Source organism: Mya arenaria, chromosome 3 (assembly GCF_026914265.1).
Source record: "Mya arenaria isolate MELC-2E11 chromosome 3, ASM2691426v1".
NCBI classification, from domain to species: Eukaryota; Metazoa; Mollusca; class Bivalvia; order Myida; family Myidae; genus Mya; species Mya arenaria.
In genome coordinates, this window is record NC_069124.1 from 58950499 (window position 1) to 58963800 (window position 13302).

General features: G+C 38.2%; 1 protein-coding gene across 2 annotated transcripts in view; it reads left to right on the top strand.

The window, feature by feature from the left end:
• Positions 1 to 12414, top strand: part of LOC128227998 (DIS3-like exonuclease 1) — a 20836-nt gene extending 8422 nt beyond the window's left edge. For both annotated transcript variants that reach the window (XM_052939006.1, XM_052939005.1), the window contains 14 exons: positions 113 to 266; positions 501 to 649; positions 863 to 1054; positions 1234 to 1336; positions 1611 to 1705; positions 1930 to 2086; positions 5036 to 5131; positions 5672 to 5824; positions 6270 to 6419; positions 6710 to 6817; positions 9286 to 9428; positions 9650 to 9821; positions 11227 to 11361; positions 11759 to 12414. In XM_052939006.1, coding sequence (XP_052794966.1) covers positions 113 to 266; positions 501 to 649; positions 863 to 1054; positions 1234 to 1336; positions 1611 to 1705; positions 1930 to 2086; positions 5036 to 5131; positions 5672 to 5824; positions 6270 to 6419; positions 6710 to 6817; positions 9286 to 9428; positions 9650 to 9821; positions 11227 to 11361; positions 11759 to 11920 — 1969 coding nt within the window. In that variant the 3' untranslated portion in view covers positions 11921 to 12414. The remainder of the gene's footprint in view (positions 1 to 112; positions 267 to 500; positions 650 to 862; positions 1055 to 1233; positions 1337 to 1610; positions 1706 to 1929; positions 2087 to 5035; positions 5132 to 5671; positions 5825 to 6269; positions 6420 to 6709; positions 6818 to 9285; positions 9429 to 9649; positions 9822 to 11226; positions 11362 to 11758) is intronic.
• The last annotated feature ends 888 nt before the right edge of the window (positions 12415 to 13302 follow it).

Consider the following 13302-nt stretch of genomic DNA (forward strand, 5'->3'; position numbering starts at 1 on the left):
TAAAACACCAACAGGATTGTGCACATGGCAGTCTTGGTCATGTATATTTGTTAAGGAAGACAGTTGTGCATAATTTAACAAGATTTCCAGCATGCGTTCTGTCTGTTTGTAGGATCATAGTGCGTATAGACAGCTGGGACATAGACTCCACCTACCCCAATGGTCATTTTGTACGGAGTCTCGGGAAGATAGGCGACCTTGAGGCGGAAGTGGCAGCCATCTTGGTAGAAAATGACATCAGAGTCCAATCTTTTTCAGAGGCACAGGTGTGAAAACATGTCTATAGGATAAGCAAATTTTATGAAGATTGAGGCAGCTTAATGTATTAGGGATATACCAGGGTCTTTCCATTTGAAATCTTGTCTTAATTACTTGTAGAACCAAAATGGGAAATATTTCATTGCAACTGATGCCTATTTGTTCTACCAGGGTAAATGTTAAAGTCTGAATTTTAGAGCCTATTGAAACTGCATCCGATTTTCTCATTTGCCCATTCTCAGTTGTTGGAGATGCCAGTGGACACTCCTTTAAGCCCTTGGACAATGGACTCTGAAGAGGTAACAAGAAGACGTGACCTGAGGGAGTCCCATCTCATCTTCAGTATCGACCCCAAGGGCTGTGAGGATGTGGATGATACACTCTCTGTCAGGTGAGGCTTGAACTATAAATAATATTACGCCTCAGCCTAGGAGAAGATAGCCAAGATGAGGTAGCCAGAGAGTAACACATTTTGATTTCTTGTCAGATCATAACTTATGTCACATGATAAATATGTCTAATTCTTCAAAGAAAAGTCTGTCAGTATGGTTTGATACGCTAACCAACATTGTTGCATGGGTCTTACTTGCTTCATCTCTCACAGGACTTTACCAAATGGTAACACAGAACTAGGTGTCCACATAGCAGATGTGACTTACTTTGTTGAGCCTGGATCCCTAACAGACCAGGAGGCCCAGAGCCGCTCCACCACTGTGTACCTCGCTGACCGCCGGTATGACATGCTGCCTGGGGTACTCAGTGCTAACTTGTGCTCACTGGTCAGTGGGGTCGACAGGTATGGACATTTATTTCATACACTTCTTGTAGAAATAGAATCATATCAGTGGCATCTTAATGATAATAATTGATGTAGATTTCATTGAGATTGACTTAAAAATATTTACATGTATTAAAAATTGAAATAATAAATATATTGACAGTGGTATGATAATAAGAATTACCATCACAACACAGGTATGCAGTGAGTGTGATATGGGAGTTGGACAGAAACTATGAAGTGGTTGATGTCTGGTATGGCCGCACTGTCATACGCTCACAGTATAAACTGTTCTATGAGGTAAATTGTGTCTGCTTGCCTAAAAGGTTTTGTGGTTAAATCAGTTTATAATGTAAAATATTTATCACTGCAGTTTTAAATCTTGAAAGCTGCACTCAATTTTATAATATTATTATATTTTACTTAACATTGTGAGGACAAAAAATAGGAACAGATACTACAATGAGAACTTAACACCTGAAGCAGTGCCTGATCATTACTCATAATGCCTATGGCTGAGATATTAGACAGTTGTGTGCCAGACAACGGATTACCTTGCCCTTTCTATGACCAGCTAGCTCAGGCCATCCATGAAGGGATAGTGGACGCTGAGGTGGTTAGAAGCATTCCAGAACTACACAACCTCTGGGGCACAGAACTGGATGACAAGTAGGGTTTACTGAATCCAACTGGACTTCATTAAAACTGATTCTTACTAAAAATGGCCTTTTGGTTGTGATTGAAATAAAATGACAAGTAAAATTATTAATGTACAAAATATCATTAAAATGAACTTAAATCCAAATCTTGCTTATAGATATCAGTTTTTGCAGATAAAGGGCGGGTATTTGAGATTACAGTTTTGTTTGTATTAAGAAAAAAATTGTTCCTAGGGTTCAAGAGTTGCGAGAGACAGTTGACCGTTTGATGCAGGTAGCTAGGGGACTTAAGTCTCGACGTGTGAAGGGTGGGGCTCTTGAACTGGAGAGTGTGGAAGTGCAGGTCCAACTGAGTGAAACAAAGAGTATTGAGAATCTCAACCCAAAACAGGTAAGAAAACATTGGGTCAAATGTAGATGATCTGTTAGACGACATTGGGGTGGGGTGAAATATAGATGATCTGTTAGACAATATTGGGGTGGGGTCAAATGTAGATGATCTGTTAGACGACATTGGGGTGGGGTCAAATGTAGATGATTTGTTAGACGACATTGGGGTGGGGTGAAATGTGGATGATCTGTTAGACGACATTGGGGTGGGGTCAAATGTAGATGATCTGTTAGACAACATTGGGGTGGGGTAAAATGTAGATGATCTGTTAGACGACATTGGGGTGGGGTGAAATGTAGATGATCTGTTAGACGACATTGGGGTGGGGTCAAATAAAGATGATCTGTTAGACGACATTGGGATGGGGTCAAATGTAGATGATTTGTTAGACGACATTGGGGTGGGGTGAAATGTAGATGATTTGTTAGACGACATTGGGGTGGGGTCAAATGTAGATGATCTGTTAGACGACATTGGGGTGGGGTAAAATGTAGATGATTTGTTAGACGACATTGGGGTGGGGTGAAATGTGGATGATCTGTTAGACGACATTGGGGTGGGGTCAAATGTAGATGATCTGTTAGACGACATTGGGGAGGGGTCAAATGTAGATGATTTGTTAGACGACATTGGGGTGGGGTAAAATGTAGATGATCTGTTAGACAATATTGGGTCTGGGTAAAATGTAGATGATCTGTTAGACGACATTGGGGTGGGGTCAAATGTAGATGATCTGTTAGACGACATTGGGGTGGGGTCAAATGTAGATGATCTGTTAGACGACATTGGGGTGGGGTCAAATGTAGATGATCTGTTAGACGACATTGGGGTGGGGTCAAATGTAGATGATCTGTTAGACGACATTGGGGTGGGGTCAAATGTAGATGATCTGTTAGACAATATTGGGTCTGGGTAAAATGTAGATGATTTGTTAGACGACATTGGGGTGGGGTCAAATGTAGATGATCTGTTAGACGACATCGGGGTGGGGTAAAATGTAGATGATTTGTTAGACGACATTGGGGTGGGGTCAAATGTAGATGATCTGTTAGACAATATTTGGATGTGGTCAAATGTAGATGATCTGTTAGACAATATTGGGTCTGGGTAAAATGTAGATGATCTGTTAGACAATATTGGGTCTGGGTAAAATGTAGATGATCTGTTAGACGACATTGGGGTGGGGTCAAATGTAGATGATCTGTTTGACAATATTGGGTCTGGATAAAATGTAGATGATCTGTTAGACAATATTTGGGTGGGGTCAAATGTAGATGATCTGTTTGACAATATTGGGTCTGGATAAAATGTAGATGATCTGTTAGACAATATTGGGTCTGGATAAAATGTAGATGATCTGTTAGACAATATTGGGTCTGGGTAAAATGTAGATGATCTGTTAGACAATATTGGGTCTGGATAAAATGTAGATGATCTGTTAGACAATATTGGGTCTGGGTAAAATGTAGATGATCTGTTAGACAATATTGGGGTGGGGTCAAATGTAGATGATCTGTTTGACAATATTGGGTCTGGATAAAATGTAGATGATCTGTTAGACAATATTTGGGTGGGGTCAAATGTAGATGATCTGTTAGACAATATTGGGTCTGGATAAACTGTAGATGATCTGTTAGACAATATTGGGTCTGGGTAAAATGTAGATGATCTGTTAGACAATATTGGGTCTGGGTAAAATGTAGATGATCTGTTAGACAATATTGGGTCTGGATAAAATGTAGATGATCTGTTAGACAATATTGGGTCTGGGTAAAATGTAGATGATCTGTTAGACAACATTGGGGTGGGGTCAAATGTAGATGATCTGTTTGACAATATTGGGTCTGGATAAAATGTAGATGATCTGTTAGACAATATTTGGGTGGGGTCAAATGTAGATGATCTGTTTGACAATATTGGGTCTGGATAAAATGTAGATGATCTGTTAGACAATATTTGGGTGGGGTCAAATGTAGATGATCTGTTTGACAATATTGGGTCTGGATAAAATGTAGATGATCTGTTAGACAATATTGGGTCTGGATAAAATGTAGATGAACTGTTAGACAATATTGGGTCTGGGTAAAATGTAGATGATCTGTTAGACAATATTGGGGTGGGGTCAAATGTAGATGATCTGTTTGACAATATTGGGGAGGGGTCAAATGTAGATGATCTGTTTGACAATATTGGGTCTGGATAAAATGTAGATGATCTGTTAGACAATATTGGGTCTGGGTAAAATGTAGATGATCTGTTAGACAATATTGGGGTGGGGTCAAATGTAGATGATCTGTTAGACGACATTGGGGTGGGGTCAAATGTAGATGATCTGTTTGACAATATTGGGTCTGGGTAAAATGTAGATGATCTGTTAGACAATATTGGGGTGGGGTCAAATGTAGATGATCTGTTAGACAATATTTGGGTGGGGTCAAATGTAGATGATCTGTTTGACAATATTGGGTCTGGGTAAAATGTAGATGATCTGTTAGACAATATTGGGTCTGGGTAAAATGTAGATGATATGTTGGACAGCATTGGGTTGGGTCAAATATTGATGATTTGGGGTCAAATGTAGATGAACTGGTAGACAATATTCGGGTATGATCAAATGCCTGTGATGATTTGTTGGACAATATTGGGCTTGGGTTAAATGATGATTATCTTATTGACTATGATGGGTTGGGGTCAAATGTTAATGATTTTTTAGACAACCTTGGGGTGGATCAAATTTTGAATATCTGTTTTAGTCTAAATTAAAATCATGTTTCAAATGTTTTTGTTGTTGTTGTCTTACTTGTCTACATGTATATATTTACTGTTCTAAAGCTAAGTATATATTTATTCACCTGTCAATAATTATATTCTTGATACTTTGACCTATAGTTGTTTAGCATTTTATATGACCTTTATGTTTCAATAAAGCCATAATGCACTGTATTTCAGCACCTTGAGGTACACGATACCATTGCTGAATGCATGATCTTTGCCAATCACTGGGTGGCTAAAAAAATAGCTGAGACATTCCCGAACCAGTCACTGGTAAGATTTTATACTCAATGCCTTCATATAAACTTTGCTTAGGCAGATTTGGTAGACGTCACTGAAAGCATTATTTTAGTTAAATAAATGTCATTTAACTTTAAAAATAGGTGAATTATTTGTATGCCCTCCGAAAGATGGCATATAGTGATCAGACTGTCTGTCCATCTATATGTCCGTTCATCTCAACAGGTTGGAACAATAACTTTTGCCTAGGGACCTCAAACTTGTTAAGTAGGTTGATCATAACCAGCAAAAATGAAAGCGATCAGAATTTCCAAACTGCATGGGAAGATAGTCATGAAAATGTGTTACATACTGAGACACTATCCATAAAGGCCCAAATACTTATTTGCTATCTGTTCAGCGATACCTTTTTATGAGCATTTGTCATGTTTCTTTGACAGTGCTTGTTAAATATTAAAATTCAGTTTAAAAATTAGGTGCACATGATGTATTGCATAAAACATTTCCAATTTTTAATGGTTGATTTTCAAAATGTGATTATCATGTTTAATGCAACTAACTGCATGTATACAGTTGAGACACCATCCATTACCCAAAGAGGAGCAGTTTACAAACCTGAACAACTGTGCAGCCTCGAGGGGGTTTGAAATAAAGACGTCTACAAACAAGGAACTGGCGGAGTCACTGGACAGATGTGTGGACTCAAAGGACCCCGTTGTCAACAAAGTAGGGTTATTTGACAATATCTGAATCATACATTGTGTATCTCAATTCTTTAGACTAATAAGTTCATTTTTCTTCAGTGATTTGAATTGATTAGTGTTATGCCAAAAATAACAAGAATGCTTATGATAAATGTTTTGTTGGATGTTGATTCCCAATAATTGATACAAGTTAAATTGAATATAAAAAAAAATCAGGCTGGAACAGATGTTTCAATATGTTGTGCTTGTACACTCAACTTAAGGTGTAAAAGCATCCAAGACCACACCCTCGTGCAACACCATGCCAACAAGAGTAACTTAACATAAGTTATCATAGCTTTCTTCACAATCGTTGTAAAATATATAATGTTGAAACTAATAACATCCAATGATAAATGCTTTGAAATTTGTTTTATACTTGTGTAAAAATTGAAAAATTGAAGAAAAACATTGTATCCACATTTCAGATTCTGCGGTCCCTAGCCACCCAAGCCATGTCTAACGCCGCTTACTTCTGTACTGGGGTGCTACCCAGGGATCAGTTTTTCCACTATGGACTTGCTCTTGACATGTATACACACTTCACCTCACCCATTAGGAGATATGCAGATGTCATTGTAAGTGAACACATGTGAATATGTAAATCTATGGTCTTTGGCTTTAACATCAATGGTGTTTTACATCTTTATTATGTAGTATAGGCTTACTTTTTATACTTACATATTTTTTTGCCAAGAAATGACTTAATACCAGTCTTGTTCACCTGCCCTGTATTTGAACACATTTAAAAAAAAAAATTATTTCGATCTATATCAAGCTCTAAAGTTTATAGTTTTTTCTGCGCATGAAATCATATTTTTGTGTTCAAAACCAATACAAGCAAGTGAAAGTTGAATTTTATCTTCAGGTACACAGACAATTGTTAGAGGCTGTGGCCAATGAGAAGAAAAAGACAACCCTACCCTCCTGTACAGAGCTGGAATCTCTTAGTCAGCACATCAACACCAAACATAGGGTAATGGTTTCTATACACCAAACATAGGGTGAGGGTTTCTATACACCAAACATAGGGTAAGGGTTTCTATACACCAAACATAGGGTGAGGGTTTCTATACACCAAAAATACCGCGTAGGGTGAGGGTTTCTATACACCAAACATAAGGTGAGGGTTTCTATACACCAAACATAGGGTGAGGGTTTCTATACACCAAACATACCGGGTAGGGTGAGGGTTTCTATACACCAAACATACCGGGTAGGGTGAGGGTTTCTATACACCAAACATAGGGTGAGGGTTTCTATACACCAAACATACCGAGTAGGGTGAGGGTTTCTATACACCAAACATAAGGTGAGGGTTTCTATACACCAAACATAGGGTGAGGGTTTCTATACACCAAACATAGGGTGAGGGTTTCTATACACCAAACATACCGGGTAGGGTGAGGGTTTCTATACACCAAACATAGGGTGAGGGTTTCTATACACCAAACATACCGGGTAAGGTGAGGGTTTCTATACACCAAACATAAGGTGAGGGTTTCTAAACACCAAACATAGGGTGAGGGTTTCTATACACCAAACATACCGGGTAGGGTGAGGGTTTCTATACACCAAACATAAGGTGAGGGTTTCTATACACCAAATATACGGTGATGGTTTCTATACACCAAACATAAGGTGAGGGTTTCTATACACCAAACATAAGGTGAGGGTTTCTATACACCAAACATAGGGTGAGTGTTTCTATACACCAAACATAGGGTGAGGGTTTCTATACACCAAACATAAGGTGAGGGTTTCTATACACCAAACATACCGGGTAGGGTGAGGGTTTCTATACACCAAACATAGGGTGAGGGTTTCTATACACCAAACATAGGGTGAGGGTTTCTATACACCAAACATACCGGGTAGGGTGAGGGTTTCTATACACCAAACATAAGGTGAGGGTTTCTATACACCAAACATAGGGTGAGGGTTTCTATACACCAAACATACCGGGTAAGGTGAGGGTTTCTATACACCAAACATAAGGTGAGGGTTTCTATACACCAAACATAGGGTGAGGGTTTCTATACACCAAACATACCGGGTAGGGTGAGGGTTTCTATACACCAAACATAAGGTGAGGGTTTCTATACACCAAACATAGGGTGAGGGTTTCTATGCACCAAACATAGGGTGAGGGTTTCTATACACCAAACATACGGTGAGGGTTTCTAAGCACCAAACATAGGGTAAGGGTTTCTATGCACCAAACATAGGGTAAGAGTTTCTATACACCAAACATAGGGTAAGGGTTTCTATGCACCAAACATAGAGTAAGAGTTTCTATACACCAAACATAGAGTAAGGGTTTCTATGCACCAAACATAGAGTAAGAGTTTCTATACACCAAACATAGAGTAAGGGTTTCTGTAAAAAGCTTACAAGAACAGTGTAAAACTGCAATTGCTTGAGGATGCCGGAACCTCCAGCTCAAACCTCTAGTGATCTGATGTTTCAAACGACCCAAGTTTCCATTATAGTCTGCTATGAAATGTCTTAAAATGTATTATCAAAGTTTGAAGTTGTCACACCGATTGTTAACATCTAAACCAATTATGTATTGAATTGTGGTAATTGCTCATATGTTCAAAAGCTGTCGTATACTAAATGTGAAAATGTAAAAGAAAAAAATAGAAAAGAAAAAATCATAATCTTTATTTTTACAAAAAAAACATTTTATTTTCAAGCAACATTGGAACATGACAGTGCATATTATGGCATTAGTCAGATTATAGTTTCACAAAATAAAGGATGGATAATTGGCTCACCTTGTCCGTCGCGCTGTATTGTTGAACCAAAATGTGCACCTGATTGAGCTATTCCCCCATGTTTATTACACAATTACATTTCACACAATTAAAATCTCACTATTCACTTTCACAATTATCTTCTCAAATGCCCTTATCAAGTTATAGCGGTCATGTGTAAATGCCTAAATGGTGATTATAATATTTCCTTTTCAAATTTTCTTTCATCTGTCATTGCAATTATTACAACTTTCAAAAGTTTTAACAAAATTGTTTGTTATTTTGGAATACGCTTTCGGAAAATTGGACGAAATTATGACCTCAAGGTGATCATAAGGTTTTGCTCATGATTTGTGTATTTGGGACCGGCAATGGTGCTTGAGTCCTTGATTTATATAGGTTTTGATCCATTGCCAGTTTTCGAACAACCTGTTTGAACCATCGCAGGTTTTACTGTATGTATTAGTCTAAAGTAAGTCACACTTTTAAAGGCTAACAATCTTTTTTGGGGGTCTCTATACAGTGGCTGGCACCAGAAAAAAACAGGTGTTTTACGAAAACAAAATATAATTTTCTTTTGTAAATTTAACCAATGTCTGATATTACATATAAACAACCACATAATGATATTAGGGTTTCATTTTCAATCACTGTTAAAGTATACAATTCTTTTTTATACCTTCAGGCATCTCAGTATGCCCAGCGTGAGTCCCAGGAGCTATTCCAGTGCTTGTTTTTTCGTGGACGAGGTACCGAGGATGATCAGTGTGTTGTAGATGCTGTTATCTTCCAGCTCAGGGTCAATGGAGTGCTTGTCTTTGTTCCAAGGTTATACTGATGTTGTTGTTTTTATCTTGACTATTTAAAGAATAACTAGAGCTTTAACAGCTCCTCAGTATTGCCACTGTAACTTGGATAATAGTTTGCAATCATAACCATACCATGCTCAAATCAGTAACATCTCATAAGATTTATTTAAAACTTCATCAGTGTCATCATGAGCATCAAGTAATTTAATAACATGTAACCAACCAGCTAATCATTCCCAGGTATGGCATCAAGGGTCCTGTGTATCTGCGGAGCAAGCAAGGAGAGGTTGTACATGTAGGGGAGGATGGGGCAGTGGAGTGGACGGCTGGACAGGTCATCAAGATGACTACACATGTCATGGTCGACTCTGTGCTCGGTCAGCAGAAATATGACCTCCTAGACCACATCACAGTGAGTGACAACCTTAAGATAGCAGTTTATTAAGGAAGAAAAAATATATGAATATCTGAAAATGTCCGGTGATAAACTTGAAAGTGGGTGAGTATTCTTAGAAGAGCCATGACATTCCTTTTACCTGAAGGTAGAGCATATAGTCACTGCTTTGGTTATTTGTCCATCTGCCAAACCATTGTCTGGTAAATAACTTAAAAAACATGCAGGAGATTTCAGTGGAAGTATGCAAGAACCAGAATTCCTTTCACTTCTACGGTATGTATTAATAAGGAAGCGGCCTGCTTATCACTTAAAGTATGGTACTGTAGGGATTAAAATGAAGCTTGAACTATAGATGGATAGCAATAAGAGGAAGTGCAGTACAGAGCATTCATACACATTCCATATTTACTGACTTATCTCCTCTTTCCTATATTTTTTGTCTTAAGCATAACTCTTAAAGTCTTTGAAGTATTGAGGACAAGTGTGGTGCATAGAAACTCTAAAGTATGTCTTTGGTTTTTTATGAGATATTTCCTATAATTATTTTTAGTCCTGAGCATTACTTCAAAAAAGTCTTTCAGTTTTTTACTAAAATCTTCATATACAGATTGATCTATTTGAGGAAGAGTGCTGTGCACAGGAACCATAACTATATCGTTGGAATTTTAAGAGTTATTGCCCAGTTGTTCATTTCTATACTTTTGTCTGAAGCATAACTCCATACGTCTTTGAGGTATCAAAGTCAAACTGCATTACACAGAAAGATCAAATTAAGCAAAAGTGCAATGCATATAGCAACCATAACTCTGTTTTGGGTATCATCTTTATGGTTATTTATTGTCTGGAGCATGAGCATTACTCCAAAAATCTCCGAGGTATTGACAAGCTTCATATACAGATAAATATTATTGCAGTGCACAATACCATCACTCTGATTTTGGGATTTTAATTGCACTTTGTTCATAAGTGCTTGTTCTGGCCAATCAGGGATTCCGTCACTTCATTGTCCAGAAAATAACTTAAAGACTTATTGATAGGATTTTAATGAAACTTGAAACATAGACATTTGGCAACAAGCAATAGTGCAGTGCACAGCCCAAATTTGCCAATATTTCTGCATGTTATAAGTCGCTTTAATCTGTCCATAAAAATGCTACAACCCATCACCTCTGATATGTGTACATGTATTACAATTGCTGCCTTTTCATGGACAAAGGGCATTATGAGAGCATTCATCATTTTCAGTGACATCCTTGTTTACTTTTAGATCAATGGGATTTAAACTCAGTTTTAAAGAAATGTATGGTTACGATATACCTGATAACCTGCAATGGCATATTGCCAGTCTGAAGTTTGCTTTGAAATGTATGAGGAAATTAATTAGTATATTATTACCTAAAGGGACCGTTTATGCTTACAGGTGAAGTTAAGCCTACAGGACTCCTGGGCCCATGCCTCCTCCCTGAGACTTGAGCTTGTCTCTAATCTTCCCCTTAAACAGCAGCCAGCCAACATGGAGACAGTTGCCAAGCAACAGAAGGCTGACATTATACAGGTGGGTGTGAAGGGAGGTGCTGTTAGGATTGAAATTATGTTATAGTGCAATAGCTTGTTTGTCTAGTAGTTTGTTGTGAATATCAATTTAAGCGTTTGAGTTTGGCATGAAGCTTACATTGTACTGTAAAGCTCAGATGTTAAAATGTTCGGATGAATGTAAGATAAAATGATGGAATGATAGAAATGCTCTTCTGAAAAGAGCTATTTTCATATTTTGATCAGCACGTTGAATTGCTCCATCAATTGTGTTATGCTATTAGTAAAGTACTATAACCATAAAGTTATATCTTTCATCCATTGTAAACCATTGAATATTCCTAGATGCCTACTTACTCAGTCATTCATACATGTGGTACACCATGATTAAATGCTGCAAACTCTATGTTGTTCTCCAGGAGGTGACCAGTGAAGCTGTAGAAAAGAGACTACAGCTGGAGTCATATGATCTCGGCCAGAACTTCCCTCAGCTCAAACAGGAGTATGGCCAATCTAAATCAAGTCTGTACGAGATGTTTTCAGACCTACGCACTTCAGCGTTACAGCCACCCACAACATAGTGGATGGCTTGGGGCATAAAGTATTTTCAGAAAGAATTTGAATTTGCAGCTCTTGCTTGCAGCTGATTTAATAAAGAGCAAAGCAGACTTGCTGAGTGAGTCTATAAGCTACAGCTAATTTATAAAGGATAAGGGCAACATATGGTGCAATAGCACTGGAAACTCTTATCATAAAAAGGTCAGACTTGGTTCCCAAAGGAATTTCCTGATTGCAAATGTTTGAGCTATTAGGGAGGCTGCAGTTTGTCTACTGGAGTCAACAGACTGGTTCAGTCACCTGGGTGTCAAAGAAAGATCTGTGGAAAAGATCAAGGCTAGCCACATTCTCCTAAAATTGAATATAGATTATGTTTGGTCTTACTTTATAAACTTGTAATTCAATATTAGGACAGTATTAAATTGGAAAAAAATTTAATCTACAAACTGAAGAATCTCCTAACTTTGTTTTAGAATTTATTTTGTGCGCAATAAAATGTTTTACATTTGAAAATGTTAATGAAGTTTTGAACATAATGTAACTTTCCCTTGTATGGACAGATTTTAAAATAACTTGCCACATGTGTTCCACATACCAAGACGACGTGTGGCGTGCAAGACTCGTGTCCCTACCTCAAAGGTCAAGGTCACACTTAGTGTTTATTCACAATGGAGTGCTGCATATAAGGACATAGAGTATAGGTTGTCGCGTCCGGGCTGTAACTTTCTTGTATGGACAGATTTTAAAATAACTTGAAACATGTGTTCCACATACCAAGACGACGTGTCGCGTGCAAGACCCGTGTCCCTGCCTCAAAGGTCAAGGTCACACATAGTGTTTATTCACAATGGAGTGCTGCATACAAGGACATAGAGTATAGGTTGTCGTGTCCGAGCTGTAACTTTCCCTGGTATGGACAGATTTTAATAATAACTTGCCACATGTGTTCCACATACCAAGACGACGTGTCAGGTGCAAGACCCGTGTCCCTACCTCAAAGGTCAAGGTCACACTTAGTGTTTATTCACAATGGAGTGCTGCATATAAGGACATAGAGTATAGGTTGTCGTGTCCGGGCTGTAACTTTCCCTTGTATGGACAGATTTTAAAATAACTTGCCACATGTGTTCCACATAGGAAGACAAAGTGTCGCGTGCAAGACCCGTGTCCCTCCTTCAAAGGTCAAGGTCACACTTAGTGTTCATTCACAATGGAGTGCTGCATATAAGGACATCGAGTATAGGTTGTCGTGTCAGGGCTGTTACTTTCCCTTGTATGGACAGATTTTAAAATCACTTGCTACATGTGTTCCACATAGGAAGACAACGTGTCGTGTGCAAGACCCATGTCCCTACCTCTAAGGTGAAAGATACACAAGTGTTTATTCACAAGGGAATTCTGAATA